This window comes from Odontesthes bonariensis, chromosome 20 (assembly GCF_027942865.1).
Source record: "Odontesthes bonariensis isolate fOdoBon6 chromosome 20, fOdoBon6.hap1, whole genome shotgun sequence".
In the NCBI taxonomy this organism is placed as follows: domain Eukaryota; kingdom Metazoa; phylum Chordata; class Actinopteri; order Atheriniformes; family Atherinopsidae; genus Odontesthes; species Odontesthes bonariensis.
In genome coordinates this window covers 34,250,601-34,263,115 of record NC_134525.1, presented here as the reverse complement: position 1 = coordinate 34,263,115, position 12,515 = coordinate 34,250,601, and the positions used below count along the sequence as shown (strand labels likewise).

Below are 12,515 nucleotides of genomic sequence, written 5' to 3'. Positions count from 1 at the left end.
CTATTCATATAAATATTTATATGTCTTTTATGTCTTTTTTTCTTTTGTCCCAACAAAATTCTGATGGTGCCGCTCAAAAAGATAAATGTCTGGAAATGCTAAAACATCTATGATAACCATCTCCTGATGAATATTTAATTCTCTGCGCAGTAATGCTGCACCTTCATCCACGGGATCGTTGTCTAAACGACATGTTGGTGGAAAAAGTCGCCTCCTGCTGTGCCTGATGGACCTCTAGAAGTAGAAGAACTCGCTCTGCTGACTGAATGAATGAGGAAATCAAATGGCTGAAAGAGGGCGGAGACAGAGAGAAACTCCAGGTTCACTGAGTAAAACCTGGTCCCGACCAGGTTAGGTTCAGAGAGTCTGTTACTACAGTAACTGACCGAGAGGTTGAGTTACCTCCCTTTGTGAAACGGAAAACTCAGAGTTTCCCTCATTTCAGGGTTAATCAACTCAGAGTTTTCACTAAACCTGCTTTGTGAAACAGATCTAAGGCTTAAAACTTTCCTTTCTGATAAAGCTCATAGTTAGGGATGGCTCAGGTGATCCTGAAACATCCCATAGTTAAGCTGCTATAGGCCCAGACTGCTGGGGGGCCTCATCTGTCACACCTTTCCTCACTTTACTCTCTTTTTCCCCCGTTTAATTTCTCAAATGATATTATGTATATGTGACATTATTGTGGTCATTAACTGGTGTTTCCCTGTTCCAACAGATATCCTTTGAATGGTGTTACAGTGTTGTCCCCTCTTTTCTGTCCTCTCAAACCCCAGCTGGTGGAGGCGGATGGCCACCCTTCCTGGTTCTGGTTCTGATGGCCACCTTTCCTGAGTCTGGTTCTGCCAGAGGTTTCTTCCTGTTCAAAGGGAGTCGTTTCTCTCCACAGTCGCCTCAGGCACGCTCAGGAAGGGAGATTGGACTGAAGACAAGTTTCAGTGCAATCTGTTGGTTTCCTTAGCTAGGAAATTGTTTTTGAATTGGCCCTATATGAATGAATTGGATTATTTTTAAATCAATTAATTGGATTTCATTGGTGTAATGATATACAACGGCGCTAGAGGGCGCCACCGCATAACTCAAGCTGCAATGTATATATCCGGTGCTGCATCAAGCTGCAGTGTATATATCCGGTACTGCCTCTCAAAATAAATCAGTTATCATTACACAGCCACTGGACTCAGTCGCATTTTATTACATGGTGTCAGAAGTGGGATCCTCGTCATCAACGACAAGAAAGTCACATTCAAAATAGACACCGGCGCGCAATGCAACGTAATACCTGAATCAATCCATCGACAAACAGGCGCAAAAATTGGGAAATCGAAAACAAAACTAGTAACTTACGGAGGGCAGTGCCTAAAGCCAATGGGAAAATGTCAACTGCTGACGGAATACAAGGGCCAGTTTCATCAAGTTGAATATCAAGTGCTGAACCAGAAGGCAACACCACTGCTGGGCCTAACAACTTGCGTAAGCCTCGGACTCATAAAACGCATCAGAGAAATATCAACAGGCCAAAGTCAAGACATTCCGACGGAATATGCAGACGTGTTCGAGGGACTGGGGCGCTTTGAAGGAGAACAGCGCATCAAGATCAGAGCAGACGCACAGCCCATCATCCATGCCCCGAGGAGAGTCCCAGTCGCCCTGAGAGAGAAAATAAAAGATGAACTGAAGAGGATGGAACACCTGGACGTCATCGAAAAGGTAACGGAGCCGAGGCAGTGGGTGAGCAGCATGGTGACGGTATGGAAGCCAGAGAAACAGAAAATACGGATATGCATGGACCCCAAGGACTTAAACGACGCTATCGAAAGGGAACACTACCCCATGAGGACGATCGAAGAAGTGATGGCCCGGATGCCAGGAGCCAAGGTATTCAGCACACTCGACGCACAATGTGGATACTGGCAGGTGAAGTTGGACAAGGAAAGCTCAGCGCTGTGCACGTTCAACACTCCCTTCGGACGATACGCATACAAAAGACTGCCATTTGGAATAAACACTGCCGGAGAAATATTCCAAAGACTGATGACAGAAATGTTTGAGGACATGGAGGGAGTGGAAGTAATTGTCGATGACATCCTCGTATGGGGAACAAAGAGCAACACAACCAAAGACTGAAAAAAGTGCTGGACCGAGTGAGAGAAAAGAACATCAAACTCAACCCAGAAAAATGCACATTCGGGGCACAAGAAGTGAAGTACATGGGACACATTCTGACAGCAGAAGGACCAGACCCCAAAAAAGCGGAAGGAGTCAACAAAATGCAAAAACCCACAAACAAGACCGAATTACAGACTTATCTTGGGATGATCACGTACTTGGGAAAATTCATACCACATTTATCCACCGTCACTGCCCCACTCCGGACGCTGCTGGAGAAGACCACAGAATGGAGCTGGATGGAGGAACACGACAGGAGCTTCAAAAAACTGCAGGAAATGGTCACGGAGGCTCCAGTGCTGAGATACTACGACGCATCGAAGCCAGTCATACTAAGTGTGGACGCCTCCAGTTGCGGAATAGGAGCCGTACTCTTCCAAGACGGTTGCCCCATAGCATACGCCTCAAAAGCCTTCACCGACACCCAAAAAAGATATGCACAAATAGAAAAGGAGCTGGCTGCCATCATGTTTGGATGTGAAAAATTCTACCAATACCTGTTCGGGCGCACATTCGAAGTCGAAACTGACCACAAACCTCTGGAGGTAATTATGAAGAAACCACTGGCCGAGACCCCACTGCGACTCCAGAAAATGCTGCTCAGGCTTCAGAAGTACAACATGACTGTGAAATACAAAAGAGGAAAGGAGCTATACGTAGCTGATGCGCTGAGCAGGAACTTCTTGAAAAAAACTGACGAAAATGAAAATAACGATGACATACAAGTATGCGCAGTAATGTGCCTACCCATAGCACCCGAGAGACTCCAGGAAATACGCACAGAAACTGAGAAGGATCCAACACTCACAGCGGTGAAGCAATTCATTCTCCAAGGCTGGGCAAACAAAAAAAACGATACGCCAGATGAGGCTAAGCTGTACTGGGACTACAAGAGCGAAATGACAGTAGAAGATGGACTGATATTCAAGGGCAACAAACTAGTCATACCAAACACACAGAGAAGGATGATGTTGAAGAAAGTACACTCCAGTCACCAAGGGATCGAGAAAACAAAAAGATTCGCAAGAGACGTCCTATTCTGGCCGGGGATGCAAGCACAGATCACAGACGCGGTCTCAAAATGCGCCATATGCAACACATACAGGAGGCAGAACAGAAAGGAACCCATGATCAGACATGACATACCCGAAAGACCATGGCAAAAAGTCGCCACCGACATCTTTGAACTTGATGGAGAACACTACCTCGTCCTGGTGGACTACTACTCGAACTTCATCGAAATAAACAACTGAACATCACAACAAGCCAAGCAGTCATCAACATCTGCAAACAACAGTTCTCCCGACACGGCATACCTGATGAAGTCTGTTCCGACAACGGCACTCAGTATTCCTCCACTGATTTCAAAACATTCAGCGAGGAGTACGGATTCAAACACACCACATCGTCACCCACATATCCTCAATCCAACGGCAAAGCAGAGAAGGCAGTGCAAATAGTTAAAAATCTCCTGAAGAAGGCCAAAGCTGACCAACAAGACCCTCACCTTGCCCTTTTGGATTATAGAAACACACCCCTGGATGGCCTACCCTCACCTGCACAGCTGCTAATGGGACGCAGAACGAAGACACGACTACCCACAGCACAACATCTACTGAAACCGAAAACACTGGAAGGAGTTCCGCAGAGGACACCCCTGTCGAAGGGGAGCGCGACAACACAAGAGAGCCACGACGCACTCTCAGAAAACCCAAACCCAGAGAAAGACTGACCCTGTTAGAAAGAAACTCACCTGTTTAACATGTTATTCCCTTACAGGTAACACAAGAGACTGAATTAACAAAGACACTAATGAATGTAAAAAACAAAAAAAAAACAAAAAAAAAAACAAAAAGAAGAAAAAAAAAAGGAGAGAGAAGAACTGAAATGAATTCACCTGACACGCTAACATTAATTCCCTTTCAGGTTGGACTGCTGTAAATTTATATGGTGTTGATCTTAAATGAAATGCTTCTAGAGCTATTGTGATCCTCATTATATTTTAAACTGTGGTCCTGAGATCTTCAGAGTATGCACTATTTTAAATTGTTTAACTACTTACCACTACTTAAATGTTTGCTACGATAGTTCTAAGTTGACTGTGTTGATTTTCATACCACTCCGTAATTTAATCTAGTAATTCAGAAAAAGGGAGATGTAATGATATACAACGGCGCTAGAGGGCGCCGCCGCATAACTCAAGCTGCAATGTATATATCCGGTGCTGCGTCAAGCTGCAGTGTATATATCCGGTGCTGCCTCTCACAATAAATCAGTTATCATTACACAGCCACTGGACTCAGTCGCATTTTATTACAATTGGATTATGATTACAATGAATTGAACTCCAACCTGAATTGAATTGAATTTATCACTTCCTCGGCATATATTCTCCTGGTTTTCATTTCTTTCATCCCCAGAGTCTTCCTGTCTTACCGGTTTGTTGACAAGTTTTTGATTGGCTTTTTTTCATTAGTCTATGGATTTCTGTTTGGACCTTTTGATTTAAAAAGAAAAAAAAAGGTAATACAAGTTCATTTTTTGCCTGCTTCCATTGTCTACCCTTGGGTCCGCATTTCCTGACACAGATTAAACAAAAGCCCCCAGTTTGGGATCAGTACTTTCTGCCATGTAACTCCTCAGTTCTTAGGACATGTGGTCTCACCACTCTTTAGCTCTTCCCTGCCCACATAAAGATGTTTATTTATTTATTTTTTTATTTTTTTATCATAACCTTCATTTTATCCACCCTGTGCATGAAGAAAACATCCAGTCGCTATCTTTTTGGACGTGAATATTCTTTCATCTTAAACTGTGTTTTATTTTTATTTTTTAATCTAATTATGGGTATCTATTCATAACAACAAAAATGTTGTGAAATAAGTTTTACATTTTTTCACTTTAATTTTCAAGGCTAAAGTACCTCAACTGGGGGGTAACTGCCAGCTTCAGGTGTGCCAGTGAATGAAGTGGGAAATATATATATATATATATAATTTTTTTTTTTTTTTTTCGTCGTAAGCATCTGTGAGGATTCTCCAGCAGTCTCGGTCAGCTGAACAGCAGCAGCTCTGCCCCGTGCTTTCCTTGCTGCTTGGCCCTGTGAGCTCTAACTGGAGGACAGATCTCTGCGGCCGCAGACATGGCAGACCCGGCGGAGTGCACCATCAAGGTGATGTGTCGGTTCAGGCCGCTGAACAGCGCGGAGGTGGCCCGTGGGGACAAGTACATCCCGAAGTTCCAGGGGGACGATTGTGTGCAGATTGTGGTGAGCATCAAGTGTCTTTAACGCGTAACTCTGCGACCATTTTCAATCAGGGGGATTTATTATCGTGCAGAACATGTTGAACAAGTTTCTATTACCAGTTCTGCGTGGTTTCGAAGCTGATCGTTTGAAGTCACAAATGTCCAACATACCAATGAAAAAAACTCAACAAAAAAAACATAGACATACATAAACAGGTTTAAGGGTATGTGCATCACTGCTTCAGGGAGAAACATTTGACCATTGTAAATACATTTCAGTGGGACTCTGAAGTTAATTAAATCCCATCTTAAGGTCCAGTCCATTATCTGAACATCCAAGAATTTATGTGGTCAAAAGAGAAGCTTGTGTTTTCTAGCTTTTGTGCCTTGATTGCCTGCAGCTTCTTCCAGGGGCAAATACGGTGCTTCTTTACACATGGGCACAGGTGCTAAACTTGGTATGTCACTATATTTGTATGATGTTAAGATATTTGAAATGAAGCAAAAAAAAAAGGAAGGACATTAAGGTGGGGCCTTTTGAATATCAGTGCTCCAATCTCATTTCAGTTCTTAACCTGTTGTTGAACCTTTACACATTGAACTGTCAAGCAGAGTGGCTAGTAATTAGAATTTTCTTTATCTTAGGGACAATGTGGGCCTATAATAGAGGCTAATGATAAGTAGTGTAACTTTTGGGGCTAAATATCCTTGTGTTTCGAGTGCCATCTGTGTTTATGTGGTTTGAAAAATAGAACAAAAAAAAAAGAAAAGAATAGAAATGCATGTGATTAGGTGAAGCCGTACTGACGGTGTCTGTGAGATCCAGTCAGCCTCCTCCCTTTGTATCTCCACCTAACTTCAGCTTGATGAAGTTGATCACGCTGCTGTCGGTGTACCTCAGAAGTAGAAAGTTGAAAGTCTTTTGCACTTGTTTTTGGCTTTCTGTTAACATCAAACTTCATCATTAATTATAAAGATGACTTAACTAAAAACATACATAAGGTAATAATACTCTACTCGTACTTTGTCTAATGTTATTTGAACATCTGTCTTTTAATTTTTTTTACCACGGAAAGGCTAGGAATTCTGATTTCTCATTCATCATTGAATGCACCATCAATACAACATAGTATCAGTCTAAATCAAACATTAGTAGAGCATTGTCCATATCAGTAACATAAGAACGTAATAGATCATAACAGTTCTAAATGTTAGTAGCTAAAAACTGAAACAAACAGAGGATTGAACGACAGAGTTCATGGAGCCGATATGTGACAGAGATATTATAACATGAGTTCTCAGATATGTTATTACCCAGCCTGCAACAGTGCTAACCCTAACCCTCATGACAACACTGTGCCAAAAAGAGGGAAAAGTAGCTCCCAGCTGTCAAATGTCCAACTGCAGATGAGGGAGATGTAAGTATTTAAGAATAAAATGGTCATTTTCAATCAGTTTGGTTTGTGGACTGAGTTCTCTGGTCAGTTATCTCAAACTCTGAGAATGTGCGCCAAGGGTTTCAAAATATTACAGACCCTGAAGAAGAGCGGTGGAGTGGAGTGGCTCACTTTACACCCTGAAATGATCTGCTTAAACACAGGTGTAAAATGATGGGTTTTTTGACCAAAGCATGTTACAGACATTTCACTAAGACCTCAGGAAATTGTGTCAGCGTGAGAGAAAAAGAGCAGAACACAAAATTATATCAACAAACAAGAGGCAAGACTATTTAAATCATAAACTGATCATCTTAGTTACGTTCCCTCTATTAATGCGCATTAACATCAAGTTCAATTCAATTCATTTTTATTTATATATCATCATCATCATCAACTTTATTCCAGACTCAGGGTCCATCTTCAAAAATCAAAACACAGTACACAGACAATACATAAAGACAAACAGAAACACACTTATAAAAGACACTTGTACCAGTGTTTCCACATGTATGACTGGTATTGCACCGCACTAAGCGCAGGATTTGACAGCAGCATAATAATTTGATTCCATGAACCATCCAATCTACAGATAAAACTATACATTAAAATCCTCAACAATGCATGGAATGTGTTGACCCCTACACCACAAAACAGTTCACTTGCACTGCTCCACCTGGGCTTCTTAAGCAGAATGCGCAGCCCATCATTATATGCGACTTGGAGTTTCTGCAGGCTACCCTTTTTATACTTAGCCCACAGGGGGGCAGTATACAGGGGGGTGCAGTATGCCTTGAACAGGCTAATTTTAACACTATCAGTGCACCAGTGAAACTTCCTTACCAGCATGTTAGCTTGTGCATATAACATGCGGCGCTGCCTGTAGATGTCATCATCATCACACCTTTGATCGGTAATTATATGTCCCAAATACTTTGTTTTGTTATTTACAGGTAAAGCCTGCCCCGCCAAATAAAAAGAAGGAAAAGTGAGATCCTTGTCCCCCTTACTTTTACATATAAGCACAACAGTTTTCTTGCAGTTGTATTTAACATCAAAAGTCAAACCATAATTGGAACAAACATGTAGCATTTCTTGCAGCCCAGTACTGCTGGGGGAGAAGATGGCTAGATCATCGGCATACATGAGATGGTTTAGCAGTGCATTCCCAACCATGCATCCTGTCCTACAGGCCCTCAGTTGCTCAGACAGGTCATTCATATAAATATTAAAAAGAGCGGGAGAGAGTAATCCACCCTGTCTGACCCCATTTCCCACCCCAAATGGTGTAGAGAGCACCTCCCCCCATTTGACCTGCATGGTCTGGTTGGCATACCAGTATGACAGGATCCTAATTATACTGTTGGGGACACCCCTCTTTCTGAGTTTTAAAAACAATTTAAAATGATTAATTCTGTCAAATGCCTTAGACGCATCAATAAAACAAATTAAAATGGAGGAATTCTGTGTTCTGTACATCTCCACCATCTCCTTAAGAGCAAAAATACATTGATCAGTGCCATGCTTCGGCTTAAAGCCAAACTGATTATCTGTAGTGCTTATAGAGCTATCAAGTCTATCAAGCAAAATTCTTTCCAGGACCTTGGATAACACACTGGCTAGTGCAATAGGCCTATAGTTATCCAAGCTCCCCACCTTGCCCACCTTGTCCTTAATAACAGGCACCAGTGTAACAGACAACATAGTATGAGGCAAAATACCATGAATCATGAGCCCTGTAAAGCATATTGCTAGAAGAGTTGCAGCTCTCGGGCTAGCAAGCTTGAGGTGCTCAGCAGTGATCATATCCTGACCACTAGCTTTGTTATCAGCTAGCTGTGTGATAGTGTGCTGGACCTCCCTACATGTAATTCCCACAGTGTCACTATTAGCAATATTGTCAACCATGTATACATCACTTTTAACACAGTTAAATAGTTCAGAGTAGTGTTGCTTCCACAACTCCGCTATATTGCTGGCCCCAGACACCCCTTCAATGGAACATGGCAGTGGTGTATTGACCCGGTTTATATTCTTCACCTCCTTCCAGAAACCATTGACGTCTTTACCAAGAAGTTTCTCAGCCATAGCGTCTGCTCTCATTGCTTGCTCATGCTTACTGATATATCGAATTGCATATTTATACCTCGCATTAGTAAACTTTTTGTGGACCAAGGCCGGCCCGTGTCTGGGCCTACCTGCCAGAACCCAGGCCTTGTATGCATTTTTGGCTTCTGCATGAAATGCACTCACATACTTATTCCACCCTGGCTTACTGTTCTGTCTTTTATTAGAACAAGTAAAGAAAGGCCTACTGGCTTCATACAGTGCTCTAGTAATGGAATTATACATACTACACAAGTCTTCTCTATGTGAGCTATCATTACAGTTTACATTAGAACACAGGATTGCATCCCTGGATAAGAATGTGTGCTTTAAAAAAATATCAGTTTTCTCAGAGTATAAAAACACATCTTCTCTTGTGAGCTTAGTCCAGTCCAGCCTAGCATGAGAAACACTGTTCGCTTCTTGTGACAACTCTGGGAGATTATCACAGTCCAGTACCATAACCAGAGGGATATGATCAGCCATTGTAACCTCATACACAATCTCCATAGATGTTATTGCAGTATGTGCATCAGCCGTGCTTATGCAGTGGTCAAGCCATGATGTTGAATGCCAGGCCTCACTAATGTAGGAATAACTTCCTGCAGGAAGGAGTTCATGGCTGGATATTACAAGATTATTGTCATTACAAAATTGCCTTATATGCTTGGCAAATAGGGAGCCTTGATCTGATATGTCAGCGTTCATATCTCCAACTATAAACACACTTGTGGAAGAACTGACAGAAATAAAAGAATTAATAAAAGCAAGCCTATTTAAATATTCATCCTCGTTTTGCTGTGACTCATATGGTGTGTACACATTAAGGATGACAAAGTCTTTGTTATTCTCTCTTATCTGGACAGCAATGCACCAGTCAGCATCCAGTCTAATGACCTTAACGATGGGGTCCAACTTTTTATGCCACATGATGGCCACACCCCCTGCGATTCTTCCTCTTACTATCCCCATTGATAGGTCCGTGGTAGACTCGCCTGCACCATGAAAGTTGGCATTAACAGAATTTAGTTAATATAATATAGCGCCAAATACAACAAATGTCATCTCAAGGCACTTAGATAATAAAGTCCAATTCAAGCCAATTGGAATTCAATTAATTGTAATCATAATTATTCATAAAATAATCCAATTCGTTCATATAGAGCCAATTCAAAAACAATTTCCTAGCTAAGGAAACCAACAGATTGCACTGAAACTTTAAAAAAAAATTTTTTTTGGGTCCAATCTCCCGTCCTGAGCGTGCCTGAGGCGACTGTGGAGAGAAACGACTCCCTTTGAGCAGGAAGAAACCTTTGGCAGAACCAGACTCAGGAAGGGTGGCCATCCGCCTCGACCAGCTGGGGTTTGAGAAGACAGAAAGAGGGGGGGGTGGCGGCACTGTAACACCATTCAAAGGATATCTGTTGGAACAGGGAAACACGAGTTAATGACCACAATAATGTCACATATACATAAAGAGAGTAAAGTTAGGAAAGGTGTGACAGATGAGGCCCCCCAGCAGTCTGGGCCTATAGCAGCTTAACTATGGGATGTTTCAGGACCACCTGAGCCATCCCTAACTATAAACTTTATCAAAAAGGAAAGTTTTAAGCCTGGTCTTAAAAGTGGAAAGGGTGTCTGCTTCCCGGACATTTACTGGCAGCTTATTCCACAAGAGAGGGGCCTGATAACTGAAGGCTCTGCCTCCCAAACTGGCAGCTGGTTCCACAGAGAGGGGCCTGATAACTGAAGGCTCTGCCTCCTATTCTACTTTTAGAAACTCTGGGAACCTCAAGTAAACCTGCAGTTTGGGAACGAAGTGCTCTGTTAGGAAAATATCTTATAATGAGATCTTTAAGATATGATGGAGCTCGGTCATTAAGAGCTTTATATGTAAGGAGAAGAATCTTAAATTCTATTCTGAATTTAACAGGGAGCCAATGAAGAGAAGCTAAAACTGGAGAAATATGATCTCTGCTGTTAGTTCTCATCAGAACTCTGGCTGCAGCATTTTGGATCAGCTGGAGGCTTTTCAGAGAATATGTGGGACAGCCCAATAATAAAGAATTACAGCAGTCCAATCCTGAAGTAACAAATGCATGGAGCAGTTTTTCTGCATCACTCTGAGACAAGATGTTCCTGATTTTAACAATATTACGAAGATGAAAGAAGGCAGTCCTATAAACCTGTTTTATATGCGAGTCAAATGATAAGTTCTGGTCAAAAATAACTCCAAGGTTCCTCACTGTAGAACTAGAAGCCAAGGAAATACCATCTAGAGTAACTATATAGCTAGACAATTTCTCCCTGAAGCGCTCAGGTCCAAAGATAACGACTTCAGTTTGTCTGAATTCGTTATCTTCAGACATAAAGACCATGTCTTAAAGACAGGTCTTTATGTCTTTAAGACATGCTTGTAGTCTGACCAACCTATTGGGTTCATCTGGTTTTATAGATAAGTACAACTGGGTATCATCAGCATAGCAATGGAAATTTATGCCATGCTGTCTAATAATGTTACCTAATGGAAGCATGTATAAAGTGAAAAGAATCGGTCCAAGCACAGAACCCTGAGGAACTCCATGACTTACTCTAGTGTGTGAGGAAGATTCTTCATTTACAAGAACAAACTGAAATCTATCAGATAAATATGACTTAAACCAGCCTAATGCAGTTCCTTTAATCCCAATAACATGTTCAAGTCTCTGTAATAAGATACTGTGATCGACCGTATCAAATGCAGCACTGAGATCTTCGGAACTTTGCTTTTGCGCGTCTTTCCATTTGAGCTCTCTGTTGAAGGTAAACAACCTCTAGTCTTCTGAGGTATCAGAAGATCAAGTCGAGTGCGGAGCTGTCTCTTGAACATACACAAAGCAGGGGAAACCTTTGTTGTAGCATGTGGTGTGTTTCTATATGACAACAAAAATGCACTGAGGCGTCGGTTGAGGGACTGTGTGCTTTGAGAGGACTTGAGAGCTTGCTTCATAGTTTGTACAAATCTTTCAGCGAGCCCATTTGTAGCTGGATGATAAGGCGCCGACTTGATGTGCTGAATACCGTTCTCTTCCATGAATGTCTCGAACTCTTCAGACACTAGCTGTGGGCCGTTATCACTGACAAGTTGTTGTGGTAGACCAAAACGGCTGAAGATGGACCTTAGCTCTTCAATGGTTTTCTCTGAAGAGGTGCTCTTCATCACCGCAACTTCTGGCCATTTGCTATGAGCATCGACTACCACTAAGAACATGTGGTTCTCCAGTGGTCCAGCAGAGTCTATGTGGACTCTTTGCCACGGTTCTTCAGGCCAGTCCCATGGATGTAATGGCGCCAGCTGTGGGAGGTTTCTCAATTTCTGGCAGTCACCGCAGGACTTTGCTTTCTTTTTTTTTTAAAGTATTTTTTTTTTACTTTTCATGCATTTAACGATAGGACAGTGTGAGAGAGACAGGAAGCAGGGGGCAGAGAGATGGGGAAGACACGCAGCAAAGGGCCGCTCGGTGCGGGAGTCGAACCGGGGCCTGCTGCATCGAGGACTAAGCCTCTGTACATGGGGGG

The 12,515-nt window shown here is 42.3% G+C and overlaps 1 protein-coding gene across 1 annotated transcript in view; it reads left to right on the top strand.

The window, feature by feature from the left end:
- The first annotated feature begins 5,311 nt into the window (after window positions 1–5,311).
- The window catches only part of LOC142370004 (kinesin-1 heavy chain-like), a 67,645-nt gene continuing 60,441 nt past the window's right edge, over window positions 5,312–12,515 (top strand). The window contains exon 1 of the mRNA XM_075452419.1: window positions 5,312–5,437. Coding sequence (XP_075308534.1) covers window positions 5,312–5,437 — 126 coding nt within the window. The remainder of the gene's footprint in view (window positions 5,438–12,515) is intronic.